The 21010-nt window shown below is 38.4% G+C and overlaps 1 protein-coding gene across 1 annotated transcript; it reads right to left on the minus strand.

Annotated features, from left to right (window-relative positions):
• Positions 1 to 583: 583 nt before the first annotated feature.
• LOC149095853 (proprotein convertase subtilisin/kexin type 4-like) lies at positions 584 to 18023 on the minus strand. The gene is made up of 13 exons (XM_089281700.1): positions 17795 to 18023; positions 13686 to 13790; positions 13477 to 13566; positions 10386 to 10511; positions 9173 to 9243; positions 7498 to 7586; positions 6096 to 6280; positions 5172 to 5387; positions 4591 to 4691; positions 3854 to 4087; positions 3412 to 3704; positions 2891 to 3061; positions 584 to 1962 (listed from the first exon to the last, which is right to left on the minus strand). The coding sequence occupies exons 1-13, from the start codon at positions 17966 to 17968 to the stop codon at positions 1610 to 1612; spliced, it is 2208 nt and encodes a 735-aa protein (XP_089137826.1). The 5' UTR covers positions 17969 to 18023; the 3' UTR covers positions 584 to 1609.
• Positions 18024 to 21010: the final 2987 nt, after the last annotated feature.

The following is a 21010-nucleotide window of genomic DNA, read 5'->3' on the forward strand; positions in this document are numbered from 1 at the left end:
CGTCCCCACTGTCACATGACGCAAGTCTGGGTCACGTGTCTGCCAGTTGACTAGCGTTAACAAGACGAGTTGCTAGATCATGGTGCAGTTGAGACATTCCTGCTGAAAAAAACACACACACACAAAAAAAAAAACAAACGAGTAGATTGATAGAAATTTCCCAGCAACTAAAAAGAATCTGTTAGGCATTTGGTGGTCATGGTCCCACATGAATTCTTAAATACTACCTCGTTAAGTGTCTCTGGAGAGGAGTGAGGGTCCAAGGTCGAAATCTGGTGTTATTTGATGGCAAACCATGAGAAAACGAGTATAACTCTATCATATCATAGCTTATTCTCATGTGAAGAGCGTTTAAAGGTGAGCCCATTCTGATTACCCGAAATTTGACCGCTCGTTTGTCTTGTGTGAATTTACAATAACTAATTAATTTATTCGTTACAACTTAATGGCACACGGACCAAAAAAGAAAAAGAAAGAAAGAAAGAAAGAAAGAAAGAAAGAAAGAAAGAAAGAAAGAAAGAAAGAAAGAAAGAAAGAAAGAAAGAAAGAAAAGCAATAATGATAATGAAAATCATACAAGGAAAGCCATAAAGATGATTTATTGATCTAACAATTGTTGGATAGGAACGTACTACGGCCGATCAATGACTGTCGACAAACTTTATACCAGTCTTATAAGCCTTACTCAACATGCACATTCCATACCCTATGAAAATTGTAGGAACAATATTACTAAATTACTAAGGCCTTATCGCTACTACAATATCATGTTTAATGCTATTTTCTTCTAAAACCACGTTCTAAACACAAAACATGTCAAGTATTCAAACAATCAAAATGAAAATGTACATATATATCTGAAAACGTTTAAGCCCCTTCGGGGTTTAATTTACCAAGTTCTGTTTCTTTTTCTGTTACCGCTCCTATAATACATATTAATTTTAAAAAAATACAAACAAACAAATAAACAAAACAAAACTTGTCAATTGTTCAAACAATCAAACTCAAACTGCACATATATCTGAAAACGTTTAAACCCCTTCGGGCATTAATTGAATAAATTCTGTTTTCTGTTTCCTGTTTTTAATAAATACAATGGCGCTATTTTTTCTTTTCCTGGCCTTTAGTGACGTTCCTGTCTCTTTATATTAAGGATGTTCGCGCTGATTGTTGGTGCGCATGATTACTGCGCACGCAAATAACGCACAATCCCGCACACTTCATGTAATGAGCATGCTCGTCAAGCAATAAAATTGAACAATAGTGTTATTAGTTACCGCAGTTTGCGTGGATTTAACGATCTTTGACACTCGGTGGCCCCTAATTTTCTACCGTGTTTTGAGCTCTCTCTCTCTCTGCCACGGCTTTAAATGCTTCTTCAATGGTTAAGTTTTATGAAAAAGGATCGCAAAATTTGGATGACGCAACAGAACTAACATCCTTAGAGATCATGATGAGTTTCTTGCGTCATTTTTTTAATATCAGGGTATTTTTCCACACGATATAGCCCTGGAATGAAATAGCTGACCTACTCATTACCTAATGGCAGTTAAAGTTTGAAAAAAAAATGCATTAGCAGATTTTCAAGCCAGCGTCCTTAAATAACGCTCTAAACCATATATCCTTTACTAGTATCCGGCGAATATACAGATGAGCCATGGCGGACAGGTCTGGGATATTTAGCAAGGTCGTCGCATTTCTCTTTCTGTTGCTTTTCTTGCTGCTCTGTTTGCGTCTGGTTTATCCCACTGTGGATTGTCTTCCGGTCACCATGGCAGCATCGGCACAGCTCAGAGAGACACGAGAGCACACGGTCCAGCAGGCGAGATAACACACCAAGACACAGCACACAGCACACAGGAACACACCCAGGACACAGACGATTAGAAAGATAAAGACAAATCCCAGCTAGGACAAGAACGCCAACACTAATAAGGATGATCAGGATTACCTTCTTGGGACCTATGGAAAAACAGATTGGAATTTCATGAAAAATTGTTGAAGAACCTCATGTCAATGAAATTGTTACTCTTGAAAGGTCACGCGGGCAGCACTAAGCAATGAGTATAGTTGTTCCACATTTGCAAATACATGTAAAATTACCGTACGCGTGTTTGCTTAGTAGCATTTTATCTCACTGATAAAGATACCGTTTTCTCAAAACGACTGCAAGAATCAAAAAGCCTTGCCCTTCAAGCACACAAAAAGAGTATAAAAACATCAACAGTGTTTTTCTGTGGTGCCGATTGTGATGCCGTACAAAATGGTTGTAACCTTTGAGCAAGTGGACAAACTCCTGACCACTATCCAGCCACTATCCTTTGACGGTATTTCAGGAAACTTATTCTGATTTATAAAAACAGATCAAAACGTCCCGAAAAGCTACAAGCTTAGTCACAAGGGTTAGTAAACGTCATCCTATACGCATTTTGCCCCTTCCCACCACTGTGTAATGTTGGCATAACACTTTCATCTAACACAAGTTTACATTTTACCATTTTCAAACATTGAAAAGGGGAATAGGGGTGCTCTTATTCTGTAGGTACTGTAGTTATGATTTCACGTTTTTGCGCATTTTCCAGAAGAATTAGTCCATAGTTGTAGTTTAACTAATTTTTCGTAATTAAGGAAAGTAAACATCGCTGAGCTTCTAATTAACAGCTGCATTAATTGTCCACTGTGTGTGAATTAGTGAATGGTCTGTGCAATATCGGTTGGCTGTCTGTGGTGCTTACTTTATATTATTAGAATGAATAGTCTTGTATGAAACTTTTTTTGCCGGTCTTTTAACAGCATTCTCCGTAAACATAAAATCAATTTTTAAATAGTGTCCCTAATTATCTCGTGTTTGGCGACAAAAACAAAAGACGAACCGACAAGTTTCGCCTACCAGGTTTAGAAGTTGGTCGCGGCGAGATTGTAGCAGGTTCTTTTGTAGGATATGATGTTGTTGCATATGTTGGAAATGTGAAGCTTCCGGAATTATTTGGGGCATGACGGTTCCTTGAAAGGGGATCCTCAGAGGTTCCATACAAAATTAACGACCAGCTATAAAGTGTACCTAGAATGAAGAAACACAGCGCAAGCATTAGTTTTAAGTCCTCTTCCATAAGGCACTATGTGATTCAGAAGGCTGCAATCAGTTTAACTAATGAATCAAACGACCAATGTACATGAATGAAGATTTAACCCGCATTTTTATGATCAGGTAACTTGAGGTTTCTGAGGTGGAACATAAAAGGAAGACAATCAGGCGTGGTCCAAAATGCTTTCGTTACAAGTAGAAAGCACTGTGCACTAAGAACAAAAAAATAAACAAAACAAAACAAAAACATTTTCACACTATTCAGTTACTGTACAATTTAACACGAACGGAATATTTCGAGATGAAAGTCGCCGATCTGTACTTACCCTTAGTTTGGTACCTCCTATCCAAATTTCCAATTTTCACCTTCCATTGTCCCTCAGGATTCTCTCCCCAATGAAAAAGGGTAGCGATAACCCAGTTTGTAAGATTTTTAAATCCGGTGAAGTTGTCAAGATGCCGTCGATTAGTCAGTGGTGATTTTGTACCACTAGGAGCCTCCAGCTCCAGCTCCAGATCTCCTCGGCGCGTGAAATCAAGATTTACCTTGACCTGAACATGTTCCAGGAATTTTATCTCGCAGCTAGCGAATGTTACCGACACCTCAGAAGGGATTGGCCTGTAATTGAAAGAAGAGAAGCATCGTAATTAATATTTTATACATATAGTAGCAGGCTTTATGTCACAACTGCTTCATTTTTTTTTTATCACCGGAAATCTGCAATCACATCAACAAACTTTTAACACAAACCACAAACTGAGTCAAACCTGTTTTCATCTTGACCTTTAAACTCGCATCTTCGTTGCTGCGGAACTGTTCTCCAGTGTTTGGCCAAGTGCACCATCTTGCCAGCATCCATCAGTCCAAAGCCATAACTCTTGCTGAAGGTTAAGCCAGCTTTGTTCCTTACCCATTCTCCATTTTCTAGTGGGACTCCCCCAGGCGCTGGTCTCGCGCTTCTGGCTATCACGTGTTGCACGTCTCGCCATGTTAAGTCGGGACTGTAAGACAAAAACTAGTGGTGAGACGATCACCACACAAAATAGATTAATAATTCTGCTTTAACATAATTTCACACTAGAAGATATCAACTTACCAAAAAGTAGTAAACGTAGTAAACATCAGTGACGGTCAATGATATTCTAGAGGAGTCTTCCCTTGTTTGCGATTCAGAGAGAAATGTGCTTCAATTTAATTCTACTATTAAGTCAGTTGTATCAAACACGTTCTCCAAGTGCATGATGTTGTCAGAGCTAAAACTAAGGACGGTTTGGAACTGATCACTCTTAAAGGCATAGAATGTTAGGGTCGCTTACAGCGAGGGCTAACACAAAATTTGATTTATTTTCTTACGGCACAATAATGGCCATTTAACCGCGAGGGGAGGGAGGCAAGTGGGGTCGATAGGAAAGGGGACGCGAAGCAGAAAGTTACGTTCTACCATCATGTCACCCTCCACACAGCAATGTTCACACTGAAACTCAGAAATAAAGTCTTCAATTACTTTGCTTCAAGTGTCAGTGCAATGAGACCAGAAGCCATCGCTGCCGCTGCGGACGTTCCTCCAAAATTGTCAACACATCCAGACTGTTTATCAGCGGTTATCTGCATGAAAGGAAAAATAGGCAAACGAGGGGAAAGACATTAATTCAACGCAGTTATTCTTCATTTACAACCACTTTAATTAACTGATAACTGGTTTCACAACGGCACCACAATTGCATGGCGTCCAGACTAAAATATCCCTTCAATGTTTTTAAATTCAATTTCAAGCTTAGAATTCGCAGCTCTCATTGTACACAGCTTAACACTTTACAGTTTAAGTTCGTAAAAAGAGACCTTGTTGGTCATTATTGGGTTTCATAAAAGGGCCAAATATCCAGACCAAACAACCAATACCGATATATACAGTGGAATGAAGAGAGTGCGGTACTCAGAGTGTACTCTTAATTAAAAGGTTTACTAGTTTTCACAGCCCCAAAGAGAAGGTTACTGGCCCTTTCTTCTTGGGAAAAAGCAAAGAAGCGTTGGGGGATAAGGGGAGAACTGTAAAACCTTTCATAAGCTGACAGCTGTTTCACTCACAACTTTTCCGTATCCTTTCCATGTGTCTCTGCTGTAAGTTGTGGCCATGATTCCAGGGCAGTCTTCAGCATAGGTTGGATTCGAACCATTTTTGTTTAAACCGGTGATTGCAATAGTGTAAATACTATTAACATAACCGTTATAGGCACAACTGTCTTGAAAAACGCCGCCATTTCCAGCTGCAAAGACATAAATCGCACCCAAGCCCCTTCTACCCTGAAAGAAAAAAAAATGTTCTGTTTCCTTTGTTGTTAGTGGTTATGTCTCCTTTTCCTTTTGTTGTTGTTGCTTAATTTTCTGAGAGACTGGTAGAACGTTCTTGCTTATGGCGCTTCCAATAAAGTAAGATTAAGTCTGAATACAAGCTAAGTGGCCCATCAGGCTGGTGCTAATCCCGGTTTCTGTAGCATAAGTGACTAGGAGTATTTCTACTCCCCCCTGGATGGGATGCTATTCCACCGCAGGGTTACCCCCAGCATTAAATTCACCGGCACTCATTTACATGTATGCACCTGGTTGGAGAGAGGCACTGTGAGGGTAAAGTGTCTTACCAAGGAACAGAACACGATGTTCTCGGCCAAAACTCAAACTCGGACCGCATGATCAGGTGGTGAGCACACTAATAATGAGACCATGATGACGCCTCCCTAGCCCCCCTCCCTATATGGAAAAGGTTCTTCTTTTTTCTCTCTCTCTCTCTTTTTTTTTCCTGACTGAAGTAAAACCTATGAACACCAGTCCTCTTTGTTCCATCTAGGCAACATCTATCATCCTCCATTAATCTCTGTTCAGTGTTATTTGCCAGCAGGCCGGTGGCTTCTCTCAGCTAAATGGTTTTGTATTAATTTTTATAATATCAATAATTATTACATTACTCTTACTAGAAAAGCATGTTAAACCACATAACTTATACTCAAAATGTACCTTTTTAGCCCCATTTTTTAAAGCTTGATTGGCCAGCACTCCAGGACCTGCAACCTGCCAGCCCCCATCCCCTGGTCCCCAGCTGTTTGAGTAAATATGAACAATTTCGATTTTGTGAAGCAGGGCAGCTGACTCTGTGGCATCTGTTGACCTGACACCAATATCGTCATCGAAAAGTCGAACTCCTGAGGTATGGGAGATTGAAAGTTTGCAGTTACTTTAGCTCTTTGCCTCTTCATCAAAGGCATGTCTCACATCTATTCTCTCTTTTTTTTTCCATTTAATCTCTACTTATGTACACTTGATACATATATTTAATAACATCCATTTAGTCCAAATTAGTTAATTAACGGAGAGTATTTAATGGAGAACGAGATTTTCTTACTACTTTCAAGGCTTTTTTGCAGCAGCTTTATGGTCCACGAAAATTGGTTCCCTGCTCAGGGTCATCAAAACCAGCCTACTGCCAGCACAAATCGTCAATTACTTCATGTTCTTGGCCAGTTACTTTGATCTATTACGGTATATGACTGTCTCAGTCTTTACAAGGAAAGGCAAAATCAACTACCTACTTCAACAATAAAGTTGCCAACTCCAAAACTTTGTGACCATCCTAAACTGCTATCAAGTTTCATGGGACAAACAACTACTGCTTCAAATGTCTTTTAAAACAGATCCGCCTGGTAGTAAATTCTCTTTTGATTCATGTAGGAACCAAATAGAATCCAGTGATATACTAAACTGCAAAATTCAAATTCCAATAAAACTAATACAATTCTACCTGCTCTCTACCTTAGAAGAACGTATTTACAAGCAGATGTATTTCGAATACTAGCTGTCTTTTTAGATACAATGCAAACAAAAAACAGTCACTCAAAACTGTAAGAATAGATTGTAAATACCACTATTTCAATTCTATTTTCCTCTTCGTCCAATAAAGAAATTCTTTTAGTGTAATCTTTTTCAGAAAGCAGACAGAACAGGCTGATTGAATCCTCCAAACTATATTTTGACTAAACCTAAGTTCTAATCTATTTTATTATTTTAAACAGAATTGTAATTAAATGTATTGAAAAAGAGTTTTAAAAAATAGAATTAAATAGACTACAGTGTATAACCTGCAATGAGTTCTGGCCAAATAGCTTTTTTATAAAATAGACTTAAAATTAGTTTAATATTAGTAAATAGTTAAATTAGATCTTACATGTATATCATTATACATGTATGCTTTGAACAGAGTGTAAATTTATATGCTTGGGAACTATCTTGGAAGATGGCTTTCATGGGGCCAAAAACCTGAAAAAACCCTCTAAACCCCACATCATTTATCAATGTACCAGTATCAAGATAAGGGCAGTTATTCAGCTTTTTGTAAGCTATTAATCTTGACCAGCTGACTTACCTGCAATTTTGGCGTTGTATGCCAATCCCACACCACACAAGTTGTTATTAGCTGCTCCAGCTATAACCCCAGCACACATGTTACCATGTCTAGGATCATCAACAACTTAGAATCATTATCATGAAGAACTACATTTTATTATTCTGTGAAGAAATAAGACACAACTAACAAATTTAACCTTGTATTTTCTAAACCAAGACTCACAGTAAACTAAGGCTAATTGCTTTTTCTGATGTACATGTATTTCTTTCTTTATTTTTTTTACATCATCCACAATTTATTGGTGTGGACAGGGGGCTGCGGCAGGAGCTCAGGAGAAGAGGGGGCAGAGTGGTATGAAAGAAAAAGGGCAGGAAGTGGGACTCTTAAGAGGGCAGGAAGTGAGAAGGAAATGAAAAATGCTAACTTTCTTCAGTTATTTGTTCATGAATTAGAATAGATCAGTATACAATTGGGTGTCGAAAGTAATAAGGCAAATATTTTGGTTTTGACTTTGGTTTTACTATTAATTATGGTTTAAGATTGGGTGAGTAGTCTAATTGGTAAGTAACTGACTAGGTTTTGGTTTTGCGACACTCAATTGAAAAACACTCTTTAACTATATACCACAACCAGGAATCCAACAATGTTATGTGACGTGCACTTGCACCCATTTGTAGCGTTTTTTATCTCAGAACTTATGAACATTCATCCACAGGCTAGAAAACACAGCCTTACTTCTGGTGAAATTGTATGCAATTTCTGTCCAGAGCAAATTTAGTAACAGGACTGGGTGTCATCCAATTTGTTCTGAACTGCCCCTGAAGGGTTGTCCAACTTTGCTAATCATGCATTTGACTTACAGATCAAATTGGATTCCACTCAGTCCTAATTGTGATTTCTTTTAGCAACACCCCTATTCTACTAACAAAAGCTTGCTACTGATACATGCAAGTGCACTTAACAATATGCTAGCTCCTATCTTTCAATACTTATGTGTATCAAGGTTAGTTTGATGTTGAGTTAGGAAAAACTTGTCTTGTTCATTTAAGAGTAAATTCAATCCCTATATTGAGAAGATTTAACCATGTTACAGTTTACAGTTTGGGTACATAAACACTTCAAAAGAGATGGCAAAAAAGTGCATCTGTTCTCAAATAAGCCTCCCCCTGGAAGGGGGGTACTCCCTGTATAGGTATGTGTGGCCCCAGAAGGGTATGGTTTTTCAGCTGTTTTCCTCATAAAATAGGGTATTGATTTTTGCCATTCTGGTCATAAATAGGGTACTGTGGTTTTTGCACTCTGGGACAGTATGTTTTTAAGACTAGAAGTTTGCAGCAATAATTGCTGTCAACTTCTAATTAATTTAACATTGGTCTGAACTAGGAAACTAATTATATTAAGCGGTCCTGAAACAGGGTATTGATTTAAGGGTTGCGTCATAAATAGGGTACCAAATTTTGGGTCAGGTCATAAATAGGCGAGGAAAATCACAGATTTTGGTCATAAATAGGGTAAGGGTTTTGGGAAGCGGGCAACCCACCCCCACCCAATTTTTTTGGGAAGTAGCACCCCCTCTTCCACCCTTAGGCCTGTCTCTAATTGTACATTAATTGAGCAGTACTCAAATTTTGATCCAATTATTCTGAAGGTAGATCTTAAACAAAAACCAAACCAAAATAAGGAAATAAAATACCCTGACACTGTTCCTCCACTCGGAACTGGTACTGGATTATTTTCTACATAATCATAACTTGCAGATGCAACCTGGAAGAGAAGAAATATTTTTCAAACAAAAATGTTCCTCAGATTCGCTGCTCTGTTTCCTATTTTCCTTTGACTTACTACAGGGTTCGCACCCTTTTTCAGAAACAAATTTCCAGGACTTTTCCAGGACTTTTCCACGACTCAGATTGATTTTTCCAGGACTCTAAAATTCACATTCACCCTTTCACTCCAAAGATCTTAATGTTAATTCTCCTTACTATCTGCCATACATTTCATATTTTTTTACTTGAGTTTAACAGATTTCCAGAACTTTTCAGGACCAGTAGCCCTTTTCCAGGACTTTCCAGTCCTGGAAAATGCCACAATAAAATTCCAGGACTTTCCAGGTTTTCCAGGACCCGTACGAACCCTGTTACTAGAAGACAGCTAAGATTCTCAGGGATTTGATTTTGACTTTGAACACTATAAACAGAAGCATCATTATTTTATGTACATGTACATGTATCGTATTGGCATAAGACACAGCCATCTTTGCTTGAAAGAAAGCTATCTAGACCCAGGCAGATTTTCTTCCAAAAAATGTGTAAATGAGTGAAAAAAGTCCAGGTGAGTGTTTAAAATATAATTTGTAGCCCAGTTGCTGAGATTGAGGCAGATCAGAGCCACAATGGGCGACAAAGTAATGGGACACTCAGCAGTAAAATTTGATTTCTGAGCATCTTGAAAACATTTCTCTCTCTGACCCTCAATCTTCCCCCCTTCTCCCTGAAACAATGTTGATTTTGCTATTTCAGATCAGAGCCAAGAAAAAGAAAAAACGGCCAAAAATTCAACATAAGGCTGATTGATATGAACACAGCTCTTCAATTGCTAGAACTCACAATCACCTGTACTGTTCACGACTGTCATTCTAACTGGTTCAAAAGAATCTAGGTTAATAAATACCAAGTTACCACTTAATGACCAAGTTTGCCACAATTGTTAGTCAATTAGCTAACAAGTCTCCCATTTGCTATTCTCTGTAAAGCATATTCCTAGGCCCAGATTTTAAAAACTTGTTGAAAGTCTCAGTCTCATGCAGATGTTAAGAAGGGTTTTCCATAAGCCTTGGATTTTGCCATTCACCACCCCCAGTGTTAATGCAAAGAATAAAAGGAAACTGAACAATTCAAAATCAGTACATAATTAGATGATAGTTCAGGATGATTCCCATTAACTCCATCATCAAGTACTGCCACCAGAATTCCTCTCCCTGTGTACGTCGGCCAAACTGAAGTGATGTTGTATGTTGGATATTTAGGTCTCTCCTAAAAAGAGATTCAAGGAAAGATTCAACATAAATAGGAGAGATTTATAAATCATTTAATATGTCTATATACAAGATGTAGTTGGGTAAATTAAAACAGTTGACCAAATAAAGTATTGCATACTCCTACAGCAGCTGTAGTCCTATAGTCTTCTCCTTTTGTTATTGCTTTTAGTCACTAGGACAAAAACAAATTATTTTTCAAAGCTTCTCGGTTCAGTTGCTTTGTCTGCACCCAGGGTTTAAAGTTTTTAATACAGGGTGTAAAATTATTTTTAAAACTCTATATTTTAATTACTGCTAGCAGCTAAAATTAGCCAGACCTTTTTGTTTAAGACTCAGCCTGCATGTGATTGGCTGGTCACAGTTAGTTGTTGCACTACTGAATTTTCTTGTTAGGAACTTTAAGTGGCTATGAACCACTCAACTTGGAAAATGGATGATCAGTAAGTATGGCAGCTTTAATGCCACTGAACTGGGTTTTTAATGCATAAGGTCATACAGTAATCCAGGCAAAAATGAAATTCAGGTTAAAATGATTTTAACCTAGTTTGATTCTCAATTTCCTATTTGTCTTCTAACCCTAATTAATCATGATCCCTGAATAATTAGGGTTATGAGACAAAGAAAGGAATTTCATTTTGACCTACATCTTATAAAATTTATACAATTATCATATAAATGTATATTGAGCCAGAGAGGTGAAGAATGAAGCTAAAGTGCACTGGCCTGGCAAGAAATAGTACAAAATGTAACAGTAACAGAAAACGTAAGGAGAATTGTGGCACTGTAGATTAACATTCATGAAGTCATCCTTCTTGAAGATGCTATCACAAGGAAAGTACAGCTTCTTATATAATAACTACAGCTATTAGGGTAAGCATAGTACTGGCCAGATGCGCAACCAAGTAATAAAATCCCTGTATTTTGGATTTTCCTTTTCTAAGTTATATAATTATTTATTATATGGCTAGTTCCGTGAGCAAGCAAGATGAATAAAATCCTGCGCTGTGATTGGCTACCCGAGCGGGCAAGATGGAGCTATCTTGCCCGCTCGGGACTACCTGCCGTGTCCTGCAAGAAAAATTTCCCCGAAAGCCACATAAAAAATCCTTTATTGACCAAGCTTGTTCAGTCAAGATGGCTTGATATTGGCCTCGTTCTTTTTTTGCGAGTTTATGGACCTCAACTACGTCTCGGTCCATGACCACGCAAAAAAGAGCTTGGCCAATATCCAGCCATCTTGACCTCACACTTGGTCAATAACCCATACATATTTTTTGTTCTTCAATAATATTGCCCTGCCAAATCTTGTTATTACTGACAGCTGCATTCTCTTTAGCTTAGCCCAGTTCCATTGTTTCACTCAACAAATATAAGGTTAAAAAATGAAAATAAAATGGTTTGAAAACAAAACAAAATGTATGTATGTATGTGTGTGTACCTATGGGTGTATGTATGCGTGTATATTAATGTATGCATGTATGTATGTATGTATGTATGTAAGGTTACAAATTAGCATATTAATATCTTTGATGAGTTCTAAAACTGATCTTCAGTTATGAAGGCATTGATAACAACATTATAGGCTCTAGGGTTAAGTAAGTGTGGGCTTTGAAATTTGTTTTGCCTTTCTATGTTCAGCATGGAATCAATATTAATACCACAAGAACAGCAGCGTGTCTCGTCAGATCAACAAAGTTAAGACCTGTTTGGCAGATTCAGTACTTGGTTGGGTGACCAAGTAAAATGCCTACGTGTTGTACTGTGAATGATTTCTTGTTTACCTTGTAAATTATAAATATTAATTTTTTCTACTCTTTCCAAGGCAATATCAGTGACTGCAAAACTTGCAACCATGTGCAATGTCTTTTCTTCTCTTCATCAACCATTTGTTCAACCAAAGAAAGGCATATCATTTTACCATGGCCATACTTGTACATGTATCAATTTACAGCAACCATATAAGCTTACTGTATCTAGCAAAATGCAATGTTCAAGTTCTCTCAATTCTCCTCGCCATTTTTCATCCAAAGTTTAATCAAGGTTAAATTGTGTCATCTCCACTTGTACAAGCTCGGCAACGACTCACTTACAGGATCAGAGCCAGTCATCAACTCACTCAAACTTCAGCTCAACTGTACGTACTCAGAACTCACTTGAACATGCTGTGTAAATTACCCAGCATTTCAGTACACATTAATTAATATTAATATTCTTCCCATCATGAATGGTGTTGTAGATGTGGCACAGTTGGTTAGTCAACTGCCTCACATGCAGGAGGTTTCAGGTTCCCATTCTGTGGATAGCAATAATCTTTCTTTTTCACTGTTGTTATTTTTATCACATTCATTTATTGTCATGAAACCATTTACCTGAAGAAATGTATTTGCCTTTCCATTTCTTGCAAGTTTAAAAAATCACCTGGAGCTTTTCATCATTTGATATATGACTTTTTTTTTATCATTTTTGAACTCAAAATATGCTAGCTGCCTTTGTTGCACCCTAAATTACCACTAGTGTCACATGGGTTTGCGAAGAAAAAACAAAAAAGACTTTCCTTCACAATCAAATTATGTAAGAAGAACCATGAGGTCTATTCCCTCTACAACTGAAAAATCGCTTTGAACACCTAGCTTGTGCCTCTCTAATAAAGTTCTTTACAATGGTCAGTGGATGTTTGAAATGTCTTCAGAACAGGAAGCAAAGAGGTGATGGTCAGGAGTGAGTGTCCATTGATATCCATACCAATTGAAGTGTTATTTTCCAAGATAAAAACATATCACAGTTATGGGTGTCACCATCAATATTGTGTTTAGAGTAAGCGGAAATTTATAAAGCAACTAGAAGTATAATGTTACAATGTACATATGTACATCCATTAGCAAGTTAACATTAGGCAATGGTCATCAGTAACTACTGTGTGTCAAACTACTCTTTAAAAGTAGATAAAATGGGCAACTCACAATATACCACTGTTCCTTAAGTAAAGGGTCTCTGATAACTGTAGACAGTAGTTGATATTCTTTTTCCTTCTGCTGCATAAACCATTCAACCTATTAAAAAAGAAACTATTAGGACATAAACTGTAAATTAGAATTTACAATAAAGGAAATTTATAATTTTTGGATGGTATCTACATGCAAAATCAAACAAAACTTTTTGAAATTCTAACCTTTTGATCCAAATCTAGCTTACTGTCAATCTCAAGTGACTCAGATTTCTTTTCTGCTCGATGCTGTATCTCGTGACTTTTAAAAGTGTAATAGTCCTCAAAGAGCTAAGAAGTAAATAAATCAAATTTAGTTTTGTACTTTATATATTCATTATGCTTCCTAGTAAACACTCATAAATATAATTACATGTAAGTTGTTTAATTTCAGAAGATGCAAGTGGACCTTTCAACCCAAAACCTACATCTCCAAATGATAATTCAAACATTTTTAGTATTGCTTCCTGTCATTTTTTTCCCCCTTGAAGTTATAACGTGGCCTATTAAATCAAAATATGGGTTTGAAATGGGCATCAAAATGATCAAATTATGTCAAATTATGTATATTTGTATATTCAGAATTCTATTCCGTAACCGCATTGAGGTCTTACATGAGATAGCATTGTGCCTGCGCAAACTCAGCGTGATGCCACCTTTTCAAGCGAACAGAAGTCTTTTATGTCTAGTGAACATTTGCAGCAATAATTTGCTCTAAAGTACGTTAGAATTCCTGACAAAGACACAGATACCAGTCAGAGGAAGGAAACATCTGGATAGAAAAAGGAAAGCAGCAATAGCTCTCAAGGTAAAAGTGTCCAAGGACATTGGGTGATTCCAGAAAATATCCATTCCTTACCACTGGCGGCATGAACATTTTGACCCCCCCTTGCCTTAGGAAATTCCAAAATGCTCTACCCCCCATGCCCTCGAAATTCCAAAATCGTTAACCCCTCTTCCCCTTCAGAATTTCTGATTTTTTTTCCATACCCTTTGGAATTCCTGTTTAACTGTCTAAAACTTCTACCGAACGGGAAACTTGCGCTTTTTTCCCCCTCCAAGAAAATTCTACTCACAATTTTTGCTCACGCAAACAAGCAACTCAAGTTTGTTAACGTTTAATAAAGTACACTGTAGCTTTCCCTTCTAAGTGTTATCTATAAGTTGCTTACCACCAAATAAAACTTTTTGTTTACAATTCATTACCCTCATATTTTCAGGAAAGTAGATCATATTCATACCAGTGGAAGACAAAAGTAAAGTTCATGATGTGCCGTCACCTGCCATATTGAAAATTGTGTTCATTGAGTAATTGTGACCTCTCACGCGAAAATGTCACTAACCAATAACTGTTAAACGGTCAAAACGAACAGCTGGTGAACGGCTAACGAACAGATGAGAAACGGATGTTCCAGCCATTCAAAACGGTTCCAAATACTGTTTGAATGGCCACGGGAAAACTTCGAACGGTTGCTGTAAACGTTCGAACAGCACTGGAAAAATTTTGAACAGATGATGCCTGCTGTTCGAACGGCACAGGAAAAATTTCGAAAGGATGATGCCAGCCGTTCGAACGACGTATGAAAAATTTCAAACGGGTGATGCCAGCCATTCGAACGGCGAATAAAAAATTTCGCACGGGTGATGCTAGCCTTTTGAACAGCTAACGAAAAATTTTGAACGGATGATGCCAGCCATTGGAATGGCTAACAAACAATTTCGAACGGGTGACGTCAGGCGTTCAAACTGCTAAAGAAACATTTGGAACATATGATTCCAGACGTTCAAATGGCGGAGGAAAACAGTTTGTGTTGAATGAATGGCTATAAACAGCTTAGCGGCTAAATGCAGGAGATCTTGACGTTTTGATAAAGGATGTGTTTTTGCTTCCCTTCCGTAGGTCTATTGCTGCAATTTTTATTACACACTTCTTCAATTCTGCTTTCAAAACTTGACAAAACCTAGAAATGGACACCAAAAGCTTATAACAGAATAGAACCGGCAAACAATCGTAACACGGCATAACATGAGCTGTTATGACATCTGTTCAAAGTATTGATTTCTTGAACCATGATTTTAAATACAGTTTCTCTTTCAGAATGGACAAATATGACTGTTTAAATCGGAAAAGTTGAATGTTTGTTTTAAACGAACACAGCCATTTGGGCGGCTGTATAAAGTTCCTTCTGAGCAGACAATCCCAGCCGTTCGAAAACCTGAATCCAATCGGATGCCGTTGGCTGATCGAACGGCTGAATGGTTTTGTGAATGGATAGCAGCAGCCATTCAAACGGATGATGATTTTTTTCGAACGGATAACCTCAGCCTTTCGAACGGATGAAGATTTTTTTTGAATGGATAACTTCAGCCATTCGAACAGATTAAGATTTTATTCGAACAGGAGACCTCAGCCGTTCGAATGGATGAAGACTTTTTTAGAACGGATAGCAGCAGCTAGAAATGTTTCTGAACAGATGATCCAATCTGTTCAAACGGCATCCCATCGATCACGAACGGATGACAAACGAATGGCAAACGGCAAGCGAACGGTTTTTAGGCATTTGAACGGATAGCCATAGTGTACGTTTTCGCATGAGAGGTCACAATTGCTGACCACTAGTGATGCAGCCTACAAATCTGTCAGGTGTTCCATTTGGAAACGAGAGACTGGTGCGAGTTTTTCTCACGCAACAAGATCGTTGATCGACAATTTTAGATTGGAAAGAAACACAAGCTTGTTTTGTATTTTATTCATCCATTAACTGTAAGGCCTTTTTGATATGGAGCTTGCCACAACATCCATACGCTCACTTTTCTGCGTGATTGCTAACACCTGCCTGATCAATGTTTACCCTTCTTCCACAGTTGGTTTGTGCTTGATGATATATAAACTGGAAAAGTTATCAGATCAGCGATTTCAAGTGAAGCTTTCGTCATCTTCCCCCTGTGAAAATTCAGGGCTGAAACCCCCAAATGCGTTTGGAATTCCAAACTGCGTTACCCTCCCATGCCTTCAGAATTCCAGTCCAAGAAACCCCCCTCTCCCTCGGAAATCCAAGATGCCGCCCGTACTATGGTATGGACATTTTCTGGAATCACCTATTGAAGTCCAATTTGTTGTGGAAAATGGCACCAAGATTGGCATTTCTCCTTTGTGAAGGACCCTCGACAGCTCCCTTAGCTGCCATGCAAGAAGGATTTGTAGCACTGCCCGGAATATGGCTAATGCCATTTTTAAGGCTTTTAAGTCGGCTAAGGTCAATCTAGAGACATCCTAGCCGAGGAAACTCAAGAGGAAGACAGATTGCAACACTGTCCAGAAATATGGCTAATACCATTTCTGAGGTTTTTAAGTTGGCTAAGGCCGACCTACAATCTTGGACAGAATAAAATGGAACAATTATCCCCCAACCCCCCCAAAGCAATGATGAAGGCGCGAAGGAGCAAAAACGCGCCATTTTGGCATCATTGAAATGGGGGGAGGGGTGGTCCAGATGTTCCATTTATTTTGTCCAAGATTGTAGAGACATCCTAGACAAGGAAATTCGACGGGGAGATAGATTGGAACACTTTCCAGAAATATCGCTAATGCCATTTCTGAGGCTTTTAAGTTGGCTAAGGCCAACCTAGAGACATCCTAGATGAGGAAATTCAAGAGGAAGATAGATTGCAACACCGTCCAGAAATATGGCTGATGCCATTTCCGAGGCTTTGCCAACCTATGGAAATTTCCTATGACAGAATTTCAAGAGGAAGATATCCTTAGCTGCCATGCAAGAAGGATTTGCAACAGTGTCAGGAATTATGGCTAAGGCCATTTCCGAGGCTTTTAAGTTGGTTAAAGCCGACCTAGATCGAACTTCCAGATTAAGACCATTATGTCATCATAGATTTCACAAAGGGTGCAATAATACAGTTTGTGTTGATCAAGTGATGTGCTGTCTACAGCTTTTAGCTCAATATTCTGGGGAACATCAGATAAAATACTACGCTCTAATTTAACGGGTCTCCTGCGAAATTGGAGGTGTATTTAAACAATCTTTGGCTGGAAGATCAGGGCGTTTTTAGGAAAAAACAATGTAAGCTTTAAAGCTTACATAACTCGATGGACTAAAATAGAACGTTCATAATTAGTAAGGCGGAATTTGTAGTTTTAAACCATATACACAAGCGATTTGTGAGAATCCAGTCGTACGATGTTGCATTAGTGAGATGCCGAGAAGGTCCCGTTCTTTACTTCCTCAATGGATCCGAGAGTCACAGACAAAAAACTAAAGTGTACTGAGTTAACTTACGTGTCTTTCATAGGACAAGCCATGTTTGACGGCTAACTTCTTGGCGTCTTGCACACCACCATAAACTTTCACGGCCCAAATATTAGTGTAAATGTCCGTGGCAAAAATTTGATTTCCACTGAGAAACAGTAGGAGAATAGAGCACCAAAGTACTGCCTTGCCCGCGTTCTCCATCTTAGCAAGTGTTGAATTAACGCTTCCTGTTGAGCTGTTTTGGCTATAGTTGTGCTGAGTGACCTGGCATGCATTTTCTTCACGACTAAGGGTAGGTGGAGAGACCCTTGTTTGTTACCTCTGTTTGGCATGGTTTGTTTTTTTTTTTTTCCATTAGTGTCTGACCTAGCTTCAAAAGATCGCATCGCACTGCAGATCTACAGTATTTTTTTGAACTTTATGATTGCCCTTTATTAAATAAATTTAATTTTCTGAGTGGTATGAAAGATCTCCCCACCCCTCCCCATTTCGTTTGAATAAAATATGCGGAAACTGAATGAGCTTACCAATGTTTTGTTTTTTCGAACACGTATTTCAGTTTGTTGACTGAAGAACGTGACCAGAATACTTATTGCTGGGTATTACATTTAGAAAGTAAAAATGGCTGTACGTTGTAATAATTAAAATTCTTGAAAATAACCAGAATTCACCGTGAATTAACTTCGAAACTTTGCTTATCCAACAACTTAAGCCGGCTCTTAATGTAAACGTCAGCAGTGAGAAGCTGATACTTTATTAATAAGCTTAGGCTTTTATTGTTTTACTGTTAAGAAACAGATGTTTCTTAATCTCGCTTCCAGACCTCTTATTGACATTTCATATATAGTTTTCAAAAATTGTAACGGTCTTTATTCCACTTTTGAAAATGTATGTTGCGTAGCATACGAAACGTCAAGTTATTAAAATGCGTAAGTTTAATATGTTTATCACGGCTATTTGTGTTTTATTCCTCGTTAAAATACGATGGCCCAACAAGAAAAGCCTTTAAGATGATTCGTTCACAAGTGATAAGGGACCGTTCATTTTTTATGAGGGAGGGGGGGGGGGGGGGGCGGCTGGTGGGATTTGGGAAGCACCATTTAAAGATCGCATGACCCCCCTCAGCTTACCAATTTTTTCACATCCCCCCCCCCCTTATGGCGGTCATTTTTTGGGATGACCCCCCCAAAAAAAATTGAACAAACAATATTTAGATTTCAACTTTTTTAATATTTCTCTATTATCCCCCTACTTCACGTTGTTGTGCTCACCATGAAGACAATATTTACAATTCCTATGCTACAGAGAGCTGTTGTTTAAAAAACAAATCAAAAGAAAGAGAAGTCAATTTCGGATCTCCTAGTTATGACTCGCCCTGAGCGTGTGGCATTTAGCCTCTCATTGGCATCTTCATCATCTGAATTGATGAATGCAAGAATGACGTCACTTGAGTCACCTTCTCCCCCAGAGTCAATGGTATCACTGTCCTGGCATTTCTCAGTGTTGGTTGGCCAGCTCTGAGAGGACTCTTCTGCTGCGAGCATGAATGTCTTATAATTGCCTTTACGTTCTCACTCTTGCTGCTTTTCAAATGCTGCTTCAGCCCGTGGTGATTCAAGTACTTGTTTAGTTCTGGAACACGTAGCTTTTTTAGCTTGGTTAGATCTTCGCACAACTCAGTCCAAGGATAATCCTCATATGATTTATCTTTTGCGTCCCTACTTAACTTTGCCTTTTCTTCTGCTCTCTTTTTCCTTTTAAATTCCAGCACTTCAAGATGCTGAAGATAATCCACCACAAACTTTGATTTGACAATAAACTTATCTGTAAATAGAGCAACGCTCTCTTGGTCAGAAAACCAGCCTGCCACTTCCATGCTCTTTCTTCGCTTGGACCCTTGGCTGCCAGTCATCTGGATCACGCCCTTCTTTTGGGGTCTTCTGGTAGGAGAGGTAGTGGAATTAGGCAGGAATGGTCAGTAACTGGTTTAAGGTATCTTTCTATGGGTGGTCCAGTCCACGCCACGTCGTTATTTAGAAGAGATGGACCATACATCGCACAGCTCTTGGAAGGGAATTATTTCACTAATGCTGCAAGAAGCAGAATCACCACCAACCTTGAGCAGGAAGTCAGAGATTATGTTTACACCTTCATATACCCTGAAGAGTACACTCTGACGGAAAGCATTGCTGCCTCTTGCAGCATTGGTGAAAGAGACTCCCATAGCAGCACAAGCGGCGACGAAGAACTCGACGACAGCGAAGATGAAGATGAGTGCCAGTGAAAGTTGCATTCGAAAATAACAGTGTTAAATACTTCTTTTCAGTAGCTACAAATGCTTTTTGTCGCCAAACGTTTTTTTAAAGCAGAGGGGAATTTTGTAATAAATTTGTATCCTGCCTTCTATGTTTATTCTATAGCAATTTTTTTGATATTCAAACATTATGCCATTTTAAAGTTTTACTAAAATATTTCACGTGACCCCCCCTTTTCCCTTATTTTTTTGGAATGGCCCCCCCTCGAAAGCCATTTTTTTCGCATGGACCCCCCAAATCCCACCAACCCCCCCGCCCCCTACCTTATAAAAAATGAACGGTCCCTAAAATCCAAGGACAATTTCAACAAAACCTTCTGGATCAAAACAAAGAGATTCCTGTAATATTGCTCAGCCTATTTGACTGTTTTTTGACAGTTACAATACCGTGTTAAAAATACAATCATGACTAGAGGCCGAATCTCCGTAAACTCCATAACTGCCCTGAAAACACGGGGTCTGCATGGAAAACACGGGGTCTGCACGTGAAAAACACGGGGTCTGCGTGGAAAACGCGGGGTCTGTGTGAAGAACAAGAAAATTCCTCATTTAAGTGCACAGTACAAATTTGGTTAGTTTTGATTCCAATGAAAATCAATTCACTATCTTCAAAATAACGCGTACCTTGGTCGAAAAAGCAAATGGAACATTTAACAATAACAATGATAATGATAACGATAATGATAATGATAATGATAATGATAATGATAATGATAATGATAATGATAATGATAATGATAATGATAATGATAATGATAATGATAATGATAATGATAATGATAATGATAATAATAATAATGATAATAATAATAATGATAATAATAAACATTCAAGAGCGGGCCTGTTACGCATTTGATATATAAAGGTATCATGGTTGGCGGATTTTTACGAAAAATGCGAAAAACCGAACGCCGAACAAGATCTTTAGC

This window comes from Orbicella faveolata, unplaced genomic scaffold (genome assembly GCF_042242905.1).
Source record: "Orbicella faveolata isolate gen_17 unplaced genomic scaffold, um_ofav_v1 contig_48, whole genome shotgun sequence".
NCBI lineage: Eukaryota > Metazoa > Cnidaria > Anthozoa > Scleractinia > Merulinidae > Orbicella > Orbicella faveolata.

Excerpts from the sequence above, each read along its gene's own strand:
- LOC149095853 (XM_089281700.1), bottom strand. The coding sequence starts at position 17,968 with ATGGAGAACGCGGGCAAGGCAGTACTTTGGTGCTCTATTCTCCTACTG. Across the intron at positions 13,567-13,685 it reads AGCTAGATTTGGATCAAAAG|GTTGAATGGTTTATGCAGCA; the intron begins GTTAGAATTTCA and ends CTTTTTTAATAG. Across the intron at positions 10,512-13,476 it reads TTAAGGAACAGTGGTATATT|GAGAGACCTAAATATCCAAC; the intron begins GTGAGTTGCCCA and ends ATCTCTTTTTAG.